This window comes from Engystomops pustulosus, chromosome 1 (assembly GCF_040894005.1).
Source record: "Engystomops pustulosus chromosome 1, aEngPut4.maternal, whole genome shotgun sequence".
Lineage (NCBI taxonomy): Eukaryota > Metazoa > Chordata > Amphibia > Anura > Leptodactylidae > Engystomops > Engystomops pustulosus.
In genome coordinates, this window is record NC_092411.1 from 156,464,895 (window position 1) to 156,483,417 (window position 18,523).

The 18,523-nt window shown below is 42.2% G+C and overlaps 1 protein-coding gene across 1 annotated transcript; it reads left to right on the forward strand.

Annotated features, from left to right (window-relative positions):
- The first annotated feature begins 131 nt into the window (after positions 1-131).
- ISYNA1 (inositol-3-phosphate synthase 1) lies at positions 132-14,653 on the forward strand. The gene is made up of 11 exons (XM_072112546.1): positions 132-290; positions 1,030-1,150; positions 4,996-5,157; positions 5,500-5,629; positions 6,019-6,212; positions 7,402-7,551; positions 8,276-8,491; positions 10,143-10,307; positions 11,665-11,778; positions 13,183-13,400; positions 14,222-14,653. The coding sequence occupies exons 2-11, from the start codon at positions 1,037-1,039 to the stop codon at positions 14,445-14,447; spliced, it is 1,689 nt and encodes a 562-aa protein (XP_071968647.1). The 5' UTR covers positions 132-290; positions 1,030-1,036; the 3' UTR covers positions 14,448-14,653.
- Positions 14,654-18,523: the final 3,870 nt, after the last annotated feature.

Sequence of the window (18,523 nt, forward strand, 5' to 3'; positions counted from 1 at the left end):
TGCTGAGGAAATTCCGCTCCGATGCAGCTCGTCACATCGCTTGCCCGGCGCCCTGCCGGCAGAATCTTCTAGACGACGTTGCCTCCACGTGCCTGGCCTTTCCCACGCCCCATTGTACAATCCCCTTCTCAGCAGCACTTGGCACGTCCAGGTGCCCCCTCCCTGAGGGTTTGTGAAACAGGAGGGCGGGCTGCCAGCGGGGGGAGGAGAAGCTGCAGACGTGTGTACATAAGGAAGCTCCGGCTCAGCCGGCATCGTCAGCTTGTGACGGACAGCTCCTGGAAACACTGGTGAGTGGAGCTGGCAGGCCTCATACAGTATAGACATCCTTCCTCCCTAGCAGTCAGGGTGGTGACAGGATTTAGGATTCATTATCCCACCTCCTCATCTGTAGACTGTGGTAAACCCTTAAAGATGGGGGAAACACTGTAACCTCTTTATGCACTCACTTTTATTATTCTGACATCTTGTTCTTCCCTTCCTTGTTTAACCATTGATGTGCTGCAGGGAAAGGGTGGTGGGATTTCTCAGTCCCTTCCCCCATCTTTAACTCATCCAACCTGATTTCATGGCAGATATGTGACCTTCTTAAACAGGAACCAATCCCAGGCTCGCCCCATGCAGGGTCTTTAAGACTTCTTGTTCATTCATTCATTGATTCATTCATTCATTGATTCATTCATTCATGTGTCAAGTCTCCACCCCCCTCCTAGGCTGTCATGCTGACTTTGTAGGAAGAATAATGCCTGTCATCCTGGAGAGATCCCTGCACATTTCCTCTGCTTTTAAAGTAACATTATGCATTTATAGGACACATAGATTGCCCGAGCTGGTTACACTATTTGAGGCGAAAGATAAAGAAATTGGGTTATAGGCTTCCACAGAAACAAAACTGGACCTCATAATGTTAGACGCCATTGCTGACTATAGGTCATATCCTAGAGTGTTTCTCCCATTCACTGAAGATAACAGATATGGTGTTATCCTAGAAAGTCATGACTTTTAAATTATTACTTTTTTCTTCCATAGATTAAAAATGGCAGAGAAATTCAAGATTGAAAGTTCCAATGTACGATATCTAAAGGATGTTATTGAAGCAGATTACAGCTACGATACTACCCAAGTTTATGAAGAAAATGGTGTCACCAAGGTAAGGACTGATATTGCATGTAATAAAGGGATTGTACCATATATTAAGGTGGCAGATGTACTGGAACCCCCTCTGGTTGTAGGAAGTGGGTCAGGTTCCCCCCATGTGCTTTATTCCGGAGGTGCAACAGTACAGTTATATACCCCTATCCTGTGGATCTGGAATAAGTTTAATTTCTGGCTCAGTATTTGATCACTAAATACATTACAATTACCAGTCAATTATCCAGTCCATTAGGTTGTGTGCATGTGGAACTTTGGGTAATATAAAACTTAAGGGTTGTGACATGCTATATTTATTTGCATGTTTTTGCTTATAATATCCATCTTTTTTTCCAATTCTCTACCTCAGTGGAGGGGAGGTTATTCCTTATCTAGCGACTTAAAGGGGTTGTCCACTTTACGTACATTCCAATTAATAATTGATATTTTTTGTGTAAGGAAACGTTATAAATATTTTCAATACACTTTTTGTATCAATTCTGCATGTAACAGGGAGCTTCATAAATTATTTCCTGTAGATAAACATCGGTCCATGGTCATGTGATCACACACAGGTGCACGACTCGTTATAATACACAATGAAATCAAAGCTGACCATGGACCAGTGTTTTTCTACAGGAAGTAAACATAGCTATCATTCTATAGGAAGCTTCTATCAAAGATCTAGAAAATAGTAAGGAATTGATACAGAAAGTATATTGGAAAATGTAATAACTTTTCATTACACAACTCAATGATAAATTATTTACTGTAATGTGCTTAAAGTGGACGACCCCTTTAAGTCTGGCCAGATAACATTAGGATTGTAGCTCACCTTTCACATATTAGACCAGATATGCAAGGCTCTGTATGTTGTCATCATGTATGGTGGATAAGGTATATGTATATGGGTTGTAGTAATGTAGATTTGTACCGTGTTAGGCATGGAGAGCAGAAGAAGAGTGAATAAATCAATTGATACCGTTCTGAGGCTACCTGAATATATCTGATGGTAAGCTTTGGAGAATAGTAGTTCTCTTTGTCAGACAAGATGTTATGCATGAAACGTCTGACAAAGAGACCTAGTATTCTCCAAAGCTCACCATCAGATATACTCAGTTAGCCTCAAACAGGTATTGCCTGATTTATTCACTCTTCTTATGCTTTGTAGTAGCGGCCTCATTCATACAAACAATATGTACTGTATAAAGGCATACTAGCTACAATGTGCACTTCAGTACATGTCCACATATACCTTAAAGGGCATCTATCACCAGATCAAGGATTGTAAACCAAACATAAAGACAATACTGGTGTAGTCTCCTCTGGTAGGTTGTGCTGTTCTTTTAGCTTATTATGCCCCTGTTTTTGGGCTTTGCAAATTATGTAAATGAGCCTGAGGGGCTCCATTAACCCCTATGGAGCCAGGAGCCCCTCAGGCTCATTTGCATAATTTTAAAAGCCTCTTTTTAGTAAAAAACAAAACAGGGTTTAAGAAGGTAAAAGAATAGCAGATCTTGCCAGAGGGGGCACATACCAGTATGTCTGTATGTTTGGTTTACAATCTTTGGTCTGGTGATAGATGTCCTTTAAATGGTTGTCAGTCAGATGTTTGTTGAGAAGATAGCTGTAACTGCATGATTACCTCCAGTAGCCACACATGCTGCAATAGTCAGTGCGCATGTGTACTCAATAGAAAGTATGCAGATATGTTTTCAAAGCTTTTAAATGGAAAACAATGCCTTCTTTTGCTACCTTGAAAGGCAGCCCCCTTAACACCAAATATGACCTACAAGAAGTCTAATAACCTTAAACCAAACCAGTATATCTGTGCCAAAAGGAACAGATTCCCAACTGTAGACAGCACTCTTTCAACCTGTTTGGGTCTCCTCAGTACAGCGTACATTATGTTTCCTTTCATTATGCCACCATTTATAGTGCCCCTTTGCTTTTATCCCCCCTCTTATAATGTTCCCTCCACTATGCCCTCATTTGTAATCCCCCTCTCCCTTCATGCTCTCTCTTTTTTGTCTCCATTCCATCCTCCCCTTTTTATGCAGTGCAGGTTTTAAGAAACTCCTCCCCCCCCCCCACAAAAAAATACTCACCTTCCCTCTGATCTCTCCAGTCCTGTAATAAAGTTCCTAGTGTCGGCGACGTTGTAGGTAGTGGCAGAACAGAGAGTGTATTGCTCCCTGCTTTTCCATGCTGACAGTTGCGGGCCCCCGTCTCCCTGGGGACTGGTCGCGGTTCCATACCCGCAGTGCCTCAGCATTCAGGTGCAAGGGCAGGCAGTCAGACAGGGGAGCTCATGTGGGCCTTCAGAAACAGGGCGGATATGGCCCGTGGGCCGCACACTGCCCAGGTCTGCTCTAATAGGTTCTGCTTGACTGATTCCTGTATAGCTGCATCCCTAGCCACAGTGCTGCTTGTTTGGCACCTATATGCCTGTTAGGTTCTCTGTCAGGTGAGCATTCCTGGACTGCCTTGTCCTGCTAAGGATAAAAAGGGCTGTCTGGTAATGGAGGTAACATTAAAGGGGTTATCTGAGAGTACCAATAAATTGGGGACAGGCTGGGGAGGGTTTAAACAAAGAAAAGTAAAAATAAACGTGTACTCACCTCCTCAGTCGCTACTGATGTACCGCACTGCGGTCCATGTGATCCGTGCCCCTGTTTGTTTACAGGGCACGGAATCTGCACTCGGGGAGCTTCCGGCTGGCACTCCCATCCGTCCCTGTCTCTCAGCATTGTAGATGCTGGGATACGGTGACGGATCGGAGTGGCCGGGTTGGATACAGGCTCCCGAGCGCAGCTTCCGTTGGGGCACGGATCAGACAGACCACAGCGCAGGAAATCAGGAATGACTGAAGAGGTGAGTACACATTTATTTTTTTTTTTATTGGTATTCTCGCATAACCCCTTTAAAGTAGCCCTGTCAGCATGTATAGAATGACATTGCCATTTTCCCCTGAATATTCTGCTAGCCACCGTGGCAGTAACCGCACACAGATAAAATAAATAAAAGGTTACCCCCCTTCCTTTGGTTAATACATGCTAATTATTCTACAAACATCGCCTGGCCATGCCTGGAATTGATCAGTATTTCATAATTAATTGCATTTCTTGCACCCACCATTGTTTCATGGATGGGACTTCAAGGAAACAACAGACCCAGTCCTGTGCTCCCGTTTTGCAGAGAAGAAGGGACTCCATGTATTAGATATATATCTATCACTGTGATGCACATTATCCCATCCTCAGCATTGACTTCCGGTTACCGGGATTCAGGGACTGGGCACAGTCGTGTGTAAGCCTTTATGTGTGTATGATTATTTAGGTGGATACATCATGCATCTTAACTATGACTGAGACCTGATTTGTACATTATAGTCAGTTGCTTTTGTAATTGGAGCAAAGGCCTTTGTAATGACTCCTCTTGAACATTATTATACAAGGTTTACATGATCCCGCTTATCTCCCATGGCTGACTAGACATTATTTCAGAAATAAGTTTCTGTTTATGATTACATCCTTGAACTTCTCTTGCATTTAAGAAAACAATGTGCACAGTAACCTCTGCTAGACCTCATATAGCACTTTCTAGGAAATTCCCTTGTTAGTTCATTTGCTCATTTCACTCCAGTTTGTGTCAGTAGGAAGTCACCCACGTAACTAATCTCATTTCAATTATTTCTAAGGTGAAGAGACCCCTTACTGACATTGCATAAAAATATTTTAGTCCAAGTGCAGAGAAGAATAGGAGTGGGCTTTACCCCTTAGCCAAAGCTCAGTTTATAACCCTATATACCTTTGACTACTGTTGTATTTGCTGGGCTGTAAATATATAATGTCTTGTCCACAGGTCAAACCGTGTTCCACTAAGTTCACTTTCAGAACAGAAAGAAAGGTACCCAAACTTGGAGTCATGCTGGTTGGCTGGGGTGGAAACAACGGAACTACAGTTACTGCAGCAGTATTGGCCAATCGTATGGGACTATCATGGATGACGAAGACTGGCAAGAAGGTACACTGTGACCTACATATGTTTTATTTTATACTCCCGCTACAATAGTCTTACCCAATACACCTTTTTATGTAAAGGATTAGGAAAAATGACATAATGCTAAGGTCCATTTAAAGTAAATATTAATAGTTTACATGAATGTTTTCATGTAGCCAGGTACGTTGTTAAGAGCACCAATAGTCATAAAAGCCATTGCGGGCTTCCTCATCTTTATTGCTGATAAGATTATGGAAGGATAAGTGTAATGATCATTACTTTCTAAGTAGGGTTACTGGGTGCATGGGAATCTGGTAAAAGTTAATTTTGATGAATTGGTCATTAATGTACCCATTCTTTCTCTAGGTTGCCAACTATTATGGTTCCCTGTTCCAGTCATCCACTGTCTGTCTGGGCTCTGGACCTGATGGAGAAGTATATATTCCTTTCAGAGACCTTCTTCCCATGGTACATCCCAATGATATTGTCTTTGATGGTAAGTCTGTTTTCTTTATACATGTTTTGGTCTTTACCAAACTCAGACTTTAATATTTTAAAACCTTTATTGCACAAGCTAAATAATATTATACAAAATGCACCTTAGGTAGAAAATACTAATATTTCTCAAGGTAGAGGAGCTGACACCCTTGATAGAAAAGAGTCAATCCTATTTGGAGGAGTCTTGTTTCCAAATCCTACACATGGTGGTGAACAGATCTTGCAATATGTTTGTATATACAGGACAGCAGGGATGTTTAGGGTTAAATGCTTATTAAGCCTTGAGTGTAACATTAAATGTGGATATCAAAAAATTGGATTTCTGCTTAACAGAATATTAATGTAGTAAATATTTTGTATGATATTTAATTTTATAATTTTGTTTAGGTTGGGATATTTCATCTTTAAATCTGGGTGAAGCCATGAAGAGAGCAGAGGTCCTAGACTGGCAACTCCAGGAATTGCTGAGACCTCACATGGAGAAGATGCAGCCCAGACCTTCAATTTATATACCTGAGTTTATTGCAGCCAATCAAGAAGCCAGGGCTGACCATGTTATTCATGGTACCAAAGCTGAGCAGGTACAAAAAGCCTTGATATGCTCTGAAACTGTATCATAGTCTCTTAAAAGTGGATCAGCCATGTGAAACCAGCCTTATACTGTGGCTGTAAAGGGCTTAAATACCAGCATCAAAACCATTTCAATTTATAATCCAGCAGCTATTTCTGTTACACCAGTTCAGCTACTTGACATGCAGGTAAAAGCTGGCCTATTTTCAAGACTACATCTTTACCGTGTTGGAAGTATCTTTTCTTGCTGAGAAAAAATGTTGAATTTAGCATCTTCATGAATATAAGTTGGCACAACTTATATTAGTCCTGGGGTTAGTCGGAACTGTATATTTTACAATTGTTGCCCCAGCCAAAATTTTTTGGTCTCTGTAACAATTGGATTTTAAAAAATGTTGAGTTGTCATAAGAACCAGGATTAACAATAAAGCTTCATTACAGACACCTCTGATAACTCCTATAGCTATGTATTGTAGCCTAAGGCTAAAGTATAGTAAATTATCAACATCCAGAGGTCCGTTTGCAACTAGACTTGGGTTGTTCTTCAGTCAGGGGCCGTCTGTATTCCATATACTAAGACTGCACACTTTTTCTTTTTTGCCTTGGCCTGAAATGTTCTCATGTTTTTTTACAGCAAGTATTGTATAGTCCATAGTTTTCATTTACTGCATCATTGCCTGGGTCTTTTCAGGAACTTAATTAGAGATGCATTGGGATTGCATCTAATACAGCTTTTATAGCTGTTATTGATTTATTTCGACCAAATCCCATGCCAAAGCCTGAGCCTTATTTTGTAATTCAGAATGCGACAAAGATGACCTAGATTGCAAGCTCTTGTGAGTTGAGTCCTAATTTTTGTTTCATCTGATCATGTTATTAGCCTTTAATGTATTATTATTTGACATACAGTGGGTACGGAAAGTATTTAGATCCCTTTAAATTTTTCACTCTTCTTCATTGCAGCCTTTTGGTAAGATCAAAAAAGTTATTTTTTATAAAGGGGATCAACGGACCTGCGTATTTACGAGTAAGAAGCCTCATAAGAAGGCTGCAGGGCTCTTCTTGTATGATATTCATCTTTAAAACAGTTTTACCTGTCTTGGGAATATGTAATAATTTGACAGGTTGTCCTCACTCATCAATTCTTTGAACACAGAGTACATATAGGCATTTACCTGTACTATCTCATCTCACATATAGGTTCAGAAAATTCGTGAAGACATCCAGGATTTCAAAAGAACCAGCGGAGTAGACAAAGTTATTGTATTGTGGACTGCAAATACAGAACGTTTCTGTGATTTGATTCCTGGGGTTAATGATACGGCTGATAACTTGCTTAAAGCCATTGAGGTGAGTGTTACTATGAGACTGCAAGTCTGATATGACTAAGCATCTTACAGTATTGTCACACCTTTTAAAAGGATATACACACATACTGTAGTGTTTTTCTGAAGTTTAGCTCCTGAACTATATAACTAGTTCTTCTTACTAACTGATTTGACTGCAGTGTGTTCTACTTCCTGCTCTGTATATGTGAATAGGAAATTCCTCTTCTATGTATAAGGAAGGGGGGGAGGGTTTGGAGAAAAGCACGTGTAAGCAGATTAGTTCCTCCCTATCGCCTTGTATTGTGCACATATCTGGTTGGTTCAGAGTGATGACACCATGCATGTCATTGTCTCTAGATCCTTCCTAGGGGTCAGGTTTCATCAGCTGCTCCATCACTAGAGACCTCTGAACTCATTACACTTGATCTGGCTCACTTACTAAGGAGACCTGTTTAATACACTGCATCTTACGCAACATAAAGGTTATAGAGTTTATAGAAATTACAGTAGTTTTGCTCTCAAAGATAAAATCTGCATAAATTCTTATCTTACCTATGTAGTGTTCTGACTGTATAAATATGTGCTAGGAGTATTAATAAAGTGCACAATTGTTGAGTAGTCAAGAAGTCATTGGGGCCAAAATAGGATCTGGCCACTTAACAATTCCACATATCCTTAAGATTTATCATGACCTTCCTTGTAGTTACTTGAAAATATATTTATTTGTGATTTCTTTACTTGCATAGCTTGGACTTGAGGTTTCTCCTTCCACAATGTTTGCGGTGGCCAGCATTTTAGAGGGCTGTGCCTACATCAATGGTTCTCCTCAAAACACATTTGTTCCTGGGGCAATTGAACTGGCTGTGAGGCACTCAGTCTTTATTGGTGGAGATGACTTTAAATCTGGACAAACCAAGATTAAATCGGTTCTGGTGGATTTTCTTGTTGGTGCTGGATTGAAGGTAATTATGTCCTCCAAAATATTTCTGCTGATGCACTCTACAATAAAATATATGAAACCAGAAGAGCATCTAAAAGCTGCATGTAAGGGTGCATTCAGATGGTCAGGATTTTGAGTCAAGGCATTCTGGCTTATCAGTACTGTGTTAAAACCAACATGGGTAAAATATCTTTTTCTGGCTCTGTGTCTTTAGCCTAGTCTTTACCGTGGTCTCCTACTTATGCCCCCACAACAAGTAGACTGCTGAGGGGAGGGCAGACATATGGGGAGAGATTTATCATAATTTTCTGAGGTAAAACTGTTCTAGTTGCCCATGGAAACCAACCAGAGCTCCGCTTTTCATTTTATAAATGGCTTTGGGAAAATGAAAGCCAAGCTCTGAATGGTTGACATGAGCAATTAGATAGAACAGCTGAGAGACTTCTGATAAATCTCCACCATGATATTTGGCGTGTAGAAGTGTGGCTTTGTTTTTCTTTCTTAAGTTCTAGTCTGGGTATAATAGTGTTTTAGACAAGTTGATATTGGTATATACCGTATTTTTCGGACTATAAGGCGCACGAAAAATCCTTTGATTTTCTCAGAAATCAAAGGTGCGCCTTCTAGTCCAGTGCGCCTTATATATGAACATTACTTACAGACAACAGCTGCCTTGAGCTGTGCACAGGTCTGCCACCTGCTGGTCATTCATCCTTATAATCAGGTGCGCCTTATATATGAACCTAGACATTTTTAGTAGGCATTTATTGATGGTGCGCCTTATAGTCCGAAAAATACTGTAGTCCAGTGTTCTTCAAGGTGGAATTTTCCTATGTTGCAAGGTAGTCACTTTGATAAAAAATAGCTTGATTTCTATCTTTCCTACTTTGCTTCTACATTACTGGCAGTTCATTGGTGGAAAATCAATATAATTTTTGTTTTATATGGCCTTGCCCCCACAGTTGCAGAAGTCATAGTGGTCCCTGTTACATGTAAAACAATCCTGTATTGCGAGATCTCTCACAACCACAGGTAATTTTGGTGAAAACAGCCAATCGCCACACCATGTAACTATTTAAAGTTATACAGGTAACAGCTCTGAGCATTGTATACATTGGGGCAGATTTATCAATCTGTCTGAAAGTCAGAATATTTCTAGTTGCCCATTGCAACCAATCACAGCTCTCCTTTAAAATATTCATGAGCACTGGTAAAATGAAAGCTGAGCTGTGATTAGTTGCCATGGGCAACTAGGAAAATTCTGACTTTCAGACAGCTTGATAAATCTGCCCCATTTGACTTCATATGGCACTGTGTATTTAGCGGTCAAGGAGGAGGAAGGGTTAAAAACTGCTTCTGCCTTCTCTCTCAGGTGTCTGGTTGTGAATGACATCCAACCTTGCAGCTACTCGATGCAGCTACGTATAAATAGTAAGTGGGCTGTCATTTAGGGGTTGAGTGGCCGTGACGTAATACATTAATGAATGACTGGTTTCATAAATGAGAAATGAAGAGACATTTCATAATATAGGACTAAACTGAGAATTACTGTACATTGACATGGAAATATGTGGTCATTACTGGCTCTGGAAATAAGACTTTTAATGTTGGAATTGTAGTGTTGCAATACAAAGGATTTATATTACTTTTTCTTTTTTTGTAAATGTGTACAGACGGTGTCAATTGTAAGCTATAACCACCTGGGTAACAACGATGGAAAGAACCTCTCTGCTCCTCAGCAATTCCGCTCAAAAGAGATCTCCAAAAGCAATGTGGTGGATGACATGGTTCAGTCTAACCCTGTTTTATATGGACCAAATGAGAAACCAGACCACTGTGTAAGTATCTTTGCTCAACAGACTTAAAGGGGTTTGAAAACAAAAAGATCATTTTTAAACCCTTACTTTGCAATTTTAGTGCTGTTTTTGGTCCTATAACTCCCTAGACAGGTCAGTGTAGCATCTAGAGTGTGGGCGGGGACTGGCTAAGTAGACACTTCATCATTTCTATGTGCTATAAAATACTGTGTTCAGACAGTGTTTAGATTATCAGGGTTTATACACTTTTATCTTCTGAACATTCTACTAGTATCTGACACATAGAAAAAGAGAAATGAGACAGATCAGCAATGATGAGATCCATGAGATGGGTATAAAATCAATAAAACACACAGTCAGCTCTGCTATAAAGAACTTTATCTTGTCTGTAACTTGCAGAATAAGTCTTTGTACCCTGCTTGCTGGCAGGAAGTGTCTGTGTCTAACCTAGTCTAGTAATGGAGTAATGGGCAGGAGGAAGAGATACAAGATTCTTAAATATACTCAGGATAACAAAATAATGCATTCTCTAATTCACTGTTATTAACAGAAATACAGCATTTCACAGATATAAGTCCAACCTGTCTCTATAAGTCCTAGTGTACACAATTTTGGTTGCCCTTGGTTCCGAACATGAGTCTTCTGACTTTAGGGTTGGGGAAGATGTATTGTTCTCCTGTCTGAAGCTGCACTGAGCTGTTATTTGCCAGTGTGTGTAACTGAGATGTAGCAGTGCTAAGAATTGTTATATGGATCTCATCATCACATCTCTGATCTTTCTCCTCTCTCTTTATATGTGTCAGATACAAGTGAATGTTCAGAAGCTAAATGAAAGTGTATATAAACCTTGTACCCTGATAATTTAACCACATTGTCCGCACACAGCATCTCACATAGCACTAAAGGGACCATAATGTGTCTGCTTAGAGAGTCCCCCCACACTCTGGAATTTTACACTGACCAGCCTAGGGAATGATAGGAGCTAAAACAGGAATAAAACTGAGTAAAATTGTTAAGTAAGGGGATAAAAATGATCGCTATTGTGTAAACATCACTAGGGGATTGGAGAATTTTCTTTCAAGGGCAAACCCCTTTTAAGAGAATAAGAGAAGCTATTCATGAAAATAATTCCATCATAGTTAGAAGATCTAAGGTCGTATGGACAACCAAAGTTGTAAATATCAGGACTCATAGACAGGTTGGAACTATATCTGTGAAATGCTGTATTTTTGTTAATAACATTGAATTAGAGAATGTGTTATTTTCTAGTCCTGAGTATATTTAGGAATCGTGGGAATACCCCATTAACTTTCGTCTCTTTCTCCATTGTCAAGTTTTGTTTTTTTTATTTAATATAGTGTCTTTTGTTTCTTTCTAGGTGGTTATTAAATATGTCCCATATGTGGGAGACAGTAAAAGAGCAATGGATGAGTATACATCTGAAATCATGATGGGGGGAACCAACACCATTGTTATTCACAACACTTGTGAGGTAAACCTTTTATTTAACATATTGATACCAAGTCCTTGCAGTTACTTTGCTCATTTCAATATTACAACAAAGATCAAGAGAAGAGAAATATAATATGTACAGCTCTCATTCAGTTTGTGTTGTATTCAAAGTACAATACCTTAGTAGAGCGTTCTACCATCTATAGCATTTTTATCATGAGGTCAAATAAGCCTGCCCAGTGATCAGCTTATGATTGAAGCACTGGATTTGGAGCAATTGATGATTACTGTTGAGGAAATGGAAACGCACCTTCCTTGCAGTGAAGCATTATGTGGCAGGCATTAATCCAAAGTCTGGCTGGCATCTCTAGATTGGAAGCTACTCAGACATTTCAGCCATACTACTGGCTTTATAGTAGGTGTCCTAACGCAAGATGCTCTCTCTGCAGTAAAGGGTTTTGCCCAGTTTGAGTTCTGTTCCTCTTTGTCAGGATTTGTAACCCCTCTCTTCCAGGAAAAAAAGCTATGTCCTAGCAAAGTGGCAATACTAGTTTGCTGATTCAGGCAGTCCCCGGGTTACGTACAAGATGGGGTCCATGGGTTTGTTCTTAAGTTGAATTTGTATTTAAGTCGGAACTGTATATTTCAATTGTAGTTCTAGACAAAAAATTTTTTTTGCCCCATTGACAATTTATTTTTTTTGTTTTATAATGGGACAAAGGATCATCACTAAAGCTTCATTAGACACTTTACAGCTGACTATTGCAATCTCAGGCTTTAGTAAAGCATCCAGAGAGCTTCATCAGAGGTCACAGTGGCAGAAGGGTCCTTAACTAGGGGTTGTCTGTAAGTCTGGTGTCTTTAAGTAGGGGACTGTCTGTATAACATTTTTACCACTTAGCTGGCTTTTTGTAAAAGGCTATTCCCATCTTCACCATGTGTCCAAAAGCCACTTCTCTGCATTACGTGCAGGATCTGTATCTATTGGAATTGTTTGATAATTAAAGGGGTTTTCCTATGTAACAAGTCCGGCCCTATCCTCAGTAATAAGACCCCCACAGACAACGAGTACCGATGTACCTCCGTCAGACCCCTCGTCACTCCCCGAGGTTGGCACTTTCTGTCAGCTCCATGGGGCAGCACGGACATTCATGACCAGCTGCTCCACTCATCTCGGGGAGCAAAAAGGGGTCAAGTGGAGATACCTCGGACCTCCCGTTATCGTGATCTGTGAAGGTCTTATCACTGAGACCCCCACTGATCAGCAAGTTAGTCCGTATACTGTGGATAGGACTTTACTTGTTTAGTGGGAAAATCACTTTACTAAGATATGCCAAGATATAACAAATTAACAAATATAATAAATTGGAACAATATTTTCATATTTGTGAATAATTCTTTTTTTAAAGGAATAACCACATTATTGATCTGCGTTGTTTTTCAGGACTCCCTTCTTGCTAGTCCCATTATCCTGGACCTGGTCATCCTCACTGAGATCTGTCAAAGGATAACGTTCCGCACTGAAAAAGAACAAGACTTCCAGACATTTCACAGTGTTTTGTCTATTCTGAGCTTCCTCTGCAAAGCTCCACTTGTGCCCGAGGGAGCCCCAGTGGTCAATGCCCTCTTTAGACAGAGAACCTGCATTGAGAACATCCTCAGGTACTATTTGCTAGAAAACATTGTAAATGGTGTAGATAAGGCTGAAAAAGGTCCATAGAGTCCAAACCATAAATCATCCAGAAGAGGGCAAAAAAAACTTTACATTGCCTTTTTGGCTTTAAATTATTGTATAGAATGACAATACATGTGCTGTGTTTGTATGTAATATTTACTCTTCCAACTTTTGCCACATTAGAAAGTAACTACATGTCTAAAGCAAATTAGTTGCTTTAGGTTTTGGAAGTGCAGTTATGACCAGCTGATATTGCGGGCACACAAACTACTGTACCCACACAATTGCGGCTACTACTCTAACGGCACACTGCTCAGTCGTTTAACACTTTACCATTTAGAGACCACTGTCAGCATTGAAAAGAGATGGAGGGGGCTACTTTTCCCTTGCCATAGTCACCCCCACAATGCCGTTTCAGGTTGGATTTAGGCTGCAGGACCAGTATATTGCACAAGAGAATATGTATGATGTGAAAGCTACAAAAATAATAGCAAATTTCATTACTGTAATAAATTAAAAACATTGAACAATTGTTTTTAAACAATCAAAATCAAGCATGGTAAAAAAGGGGCATTTACTTATAGATTCATTAACTGTTGTAACCATGACTGTGGTAAACGCTGTCTGGATCTATGAGTAAGTGTCCCTCGTTTTATCATGCTTGAATGTCTGTATGTCAGTAGTCAAGTGCACTCTCTTAAACCCAGTGGTTTGGCTGAGATGTAAATTTCCAATGCGTTATTACTGGTGATGGTGAGATGTCTATGCTGGGAGCTAACCTTTCTCCTTCTGTGCTGTGTTTATTCAGGGCTTGTTTGGCTTTACCTCCTCAAAACCATATGATGTTGGAATACAAGATGCAAAGAAGTTTTATGGGCCTCAAGAGATCCAACCCAGTCTTGACACCTTGTCCTATATCGAGCAAGAAAGGTACTGGCAAGATTAATGGTTATCACCACCAGGGTGTAAAAAATGGCCACTGGACTGGAATAGAACAAGCTGTGACCACCAGTGACACGGAGATCGAGAATTAGAATCTACCAATACAGACGCTTTATAATGGAAAACTACAGTAGAAGTTGGGGTTCCTACCGCAACTATTGCACTGATCTCTTTTCAACATCCAATCTTTTTAGCTGAGGCGAAATAGTTTACTAAAAGGTTCCACTGCTTTCTGGTTGTCTTCAATATCTTATTTTAATTATAAAAATTTAAAGGTAATAAAATTTACTTCAAACAAGTTTGGCTGATGTCTCTTTTTAAAAGTATACTTTGCTCTTTTTAAGTTTCTTCTGTGCTCCTTTAAACTTTCTATGTGTCAGATACTTGCTTGTTCTTTTTCTTGCTGGTTCTATCTCTGTATTTTGCATTGTAGTAACCATGTAAATCCAGGCTCAGTGACGGGCTTTTGCCTCAATTACTACCACTATGAAGGAGACTACAGCCATCCTTGTGACTGTATTTTTGAGCTTTCTTGGGCTAATAATGTAGTGCGTTACAGCTAGAGATGAGCGAACATACTCGTCCGAGCTTGATGCTCGTTCGAGCATTAGCGTACTCGAAACTGCTCGTTGCTCGGACGAATACTTCGCCCGCTCGAGAAAATGGCAGCTCTCGCCGTTTTGCTTTTTGGCGGCCAGAAACCGAGCCAATCACAAGCCAGGAGACTCTGCACTCCACCCAGCATGACGTGGTACCCTTACACGTCGATAGCAGTGGTTGGCTGGCCAGATCAGGTGACCCTGGGATAGACTAGCCGCTGCCCGCGCTGCTCGGATTATTCTGTGTCTGGATGCCGCTAGGGGGAGAGCTGCTGCTGGTCAGGGAAAGCGTTAGGGTGTTCTATTAGCTTACTGTTAGGCAGGAGTGATTCTACAAGAACCCAACAGCCCTTCTTAGGGCTACAATAACGTTATACTTTTTTTTTTTTTATTTGCAGCTAGTACCATATTGTGAGGAATTTGCAGGGGGACTTGCTACCGTTGTGTTTAGCTTTTAGTGACACACATATCCACCTCAAACACCAAAGTGGGAAAATTTATTAGGGGTTTGATTTCAATTAGGCACAGTCTGCCATTTACTTTTTATTTTACGTTTATTTTTTCATAACTCAGCGTCATCTCATCTGGCATAGCAGTGTGCTTTCATACTTGGCTAGAAAATAGCCATAGGAGAATCCAAACGGCTTACTTACGCCTACAATAGCGTTATATATATTTTATTTCTGGTTGATCTGCTGGTGGCTGTCCTTGCTGCAGTGCATCTACTAGCAAATTGTGAGGAATTTGTAGTGAGACTTGCGACCTTTGTGTTTAGCGCTTAGTGACGCACATATCCATCGCAAAGACCGAAGTGGGAAAATTTATTAGGGGTTGGATTTCAATTAGGCACAGTCTGCCAGTTTCTTTTTATTTTACGTTTATTTTTTCATAACTCAGCGTCATCTCATCAGTGTGCTTTCATACTTGGCTAGAAAATAGCCAAAGGAGAATCCAAACGGCTTACTTACGCCTACAATAGCGTTATATATATTTTATTTCTGGTTGATCTGCTGGTGGCTGTCCTTGCTGCAGTGCATCTACTAGCAAATTGTGAGGAATTTGTAGTGAGACTTGCGACCTTTGTGTTTAGCGCTTAGTGACGCACATATCCATCGCAAAGACCGAAGTGGGAAAATTTATTAGGGGTTGGATTTCAATTAGGCACAGTCTGCCATTTCCTTTTTATTTTACGTTTATTTTTTCATAACTCAGCGTCATCTCATCTGGCATAGCAGTGTGCTTTCATACTTGGCTAGAAAATAGCCATAGCAATAGGATAGCATCGTTTGGTTTTAAAAACTAAAAAACACAAAAAAAAAAACACAAAAAAAAGTTAAAAAAAAATTAGTTATAACTTTCATTTTCAAAATGTTTAACCCGAGGGCTAGGGGTAGAGGACGAGGGCGGGGACGTGGGCGTCCAACTACTGCAGGGGTCAGAGGCCGTGGTCCTGGGCGGAGTGAGACACCACCTGCTGATGAGGGAGCAGGGGAACGCCGCAGAGCTACACTCCCTAGGTTCATGTCTGAAGTTACTGGGACTCGTGGTAGAGCACTGTTGAGGCCAGAACAGTGCGAACAGGTGATGTCGTGGATTGCCGACAATGCTTCGAGCAATTTGTCCACCAGTCAGTCTTCCACGCAGTCCACCCATGTCACCGAAATCGGCACTCCTCCAGCTCCTGCACCTCAGCCTCCTCCCCCCCAGTCTGCCCCCTCCCAGGAAAATTTGGCATTTGAACCGGCATACTCTGAGGAACTGTTTTCTGGACCCTTCCCACAGTCACAAACCACTTGTCCGGTTGCTGCTGAGCAATTTTCCGATGCCCAGGTTTTCTACCAGTCGCAGTCTGTGGGTGATGATGACCTTCTTGATGTAGTGGAAGAAGTGTGTAAAGAGGTGTCCGACGATGAGGAGACACGGTTGTCAGACAGTGGTGAAGTTGTTGTCAGGGCAGGAAGTCCGAGGGGGGAGCAGACTGAGGGATCGGAGGATGATGAGGTGACAGACCCAAGCTGGGTTGATAGGCCGGGTGAACAGAGTGCTTCTGAGACGGAGGAGAGTCCTCGACCAGAACAGGTTGGAAGAGGCAGTGGTAGGGCCAGAGCAGGTGCATCAGCGCCAAATGTGTCACGTAGTGAAGCTCCCGTGGCGAGGGCTAGATTTTCAGAAGTCTGGAGGTTCTTTAAGGAAACACCGGATGACCGACGGACTGTGGTGTGCAACCTTTGCCAAACCAGGATCAGCAGGGGTTCCACCACTACTAGCTTAACTACCACCAGTATGCGCAGGCATATGAATGCTAAACACCCCACTCAGTGGCACCAAGCCCGTTCACCTCCGGCCGTGCACACCACTGCTCCTTCCCCTGTGTCAGCTGATAGTCAGCCCCCTGCCCAGGACCCTGGCACAAAAACCCCATCGTCGCCTCCACGATCCTCCACAGCATCCACCAGCGTTCAGCTCTCCATACCCCAGACGCTGGAGCGGAAACGCAAATATAGTGCAACCCACCCGCACGCCCAAGCCCTTAATGTCCACATCTCCAGATTGCTTAGCCTGGAGATGCTGCCCTATAGGCTAGTAGAGACCGAGGCCTTTCGCAACCTCATGGCGGCGGCCGCCCCTCGGTATTCGGTTCCCAGCCGCCACTACTTTTCCCGATGTGCCGTCCCAGCCCTGCACCAGCACGTGTCAGACAACATCATCCGTGCCCTGACCAACGCCGTTTCTGACAAGGTCCAACTGACCACGGACACGTGGACGAGTGCTGCCGGGCAGGGCCACTATATATCGCTGACGGCACATTGGGTTAACTTGGTGGAGGCTGGGACCGAGTCTGACCCTGCGGCTGGTCATATACTGCCGACGCCGAGGATTGCGGGGCCTACCTCGGTCCAGGTCTTTCAGGCCTACTATGCCTCCTCCTCCTCCCACCCCTCCTCCACCTCCTCCCACCCCTCCTCCACCTCCTCCCACCCCTCCTCCACCTCCTCCTCCGAACTACCATCCGTGGGCATGGCGCCATCAGTCGGTAGCTCTAGGCACAGCAGCAGTGCCGTCGCTAAGCGACAGCAGGCGGTGCTCAAACTGCTGAGCCTAGGCGATAAAAGGCACACCGCCCAAGAACTATTACAGGGCATCACGGCGCAGACTGATCTGTGGCTGGCACCGCTGAACCTGAAGCCAGGCATGGTTGTGTGTGACAACGGCCGTAACCTGGTGGCGGCTCTGCAACTCGGCAGACTGACACATGTGCCATGCCTGGCCCATATGTTAAATCTGATAGTTCAGCGTTTCCTCAAGACATACCCCAATCTGTCTGATTTGCTCACGAAGGTGCGCCGCATCTGTGCGCATTTCAGGAAGTCCAGCACAGATGCTGCCACTCTCAGGGCAGCGCAGCGCCGCCTCCAACTGCCCGCTCACCGACTGTTGTGCGACGTGCCCACGAGGTGGAATTCAACATTAACCATGTTATCCAGAGTTTACCAGCAGCGCAGAGCGATTGTAGACTGCCAGATGTCGACTTGCACCAGAACTGTTAGTCAGGTCAGTCAGCTTCCTCA

Coding starts and splice junctions, on each gene's coding strand:
- ISYNA1 (XM_072112546.1), top strand. CDS start 1,037: ATGGCAGAGAAATTCAAGATTGAAAGTTCCAATGTACGATATCTAAAG. Junction 5,158..5,499: donor TGACGAAGACTGGCAAGAAG/GTACACTGTGAC, acceptor TTCTTTCTCTAG/GTTGCCAACTATTATGGTTC. Junction 11,779..13,182: donor TTATTCACAACACTTGTGAG/GTAAACCTTTTA, acceptor GTTGTTTTTCAG/GACTCCCTTCTTGCTAGTCC.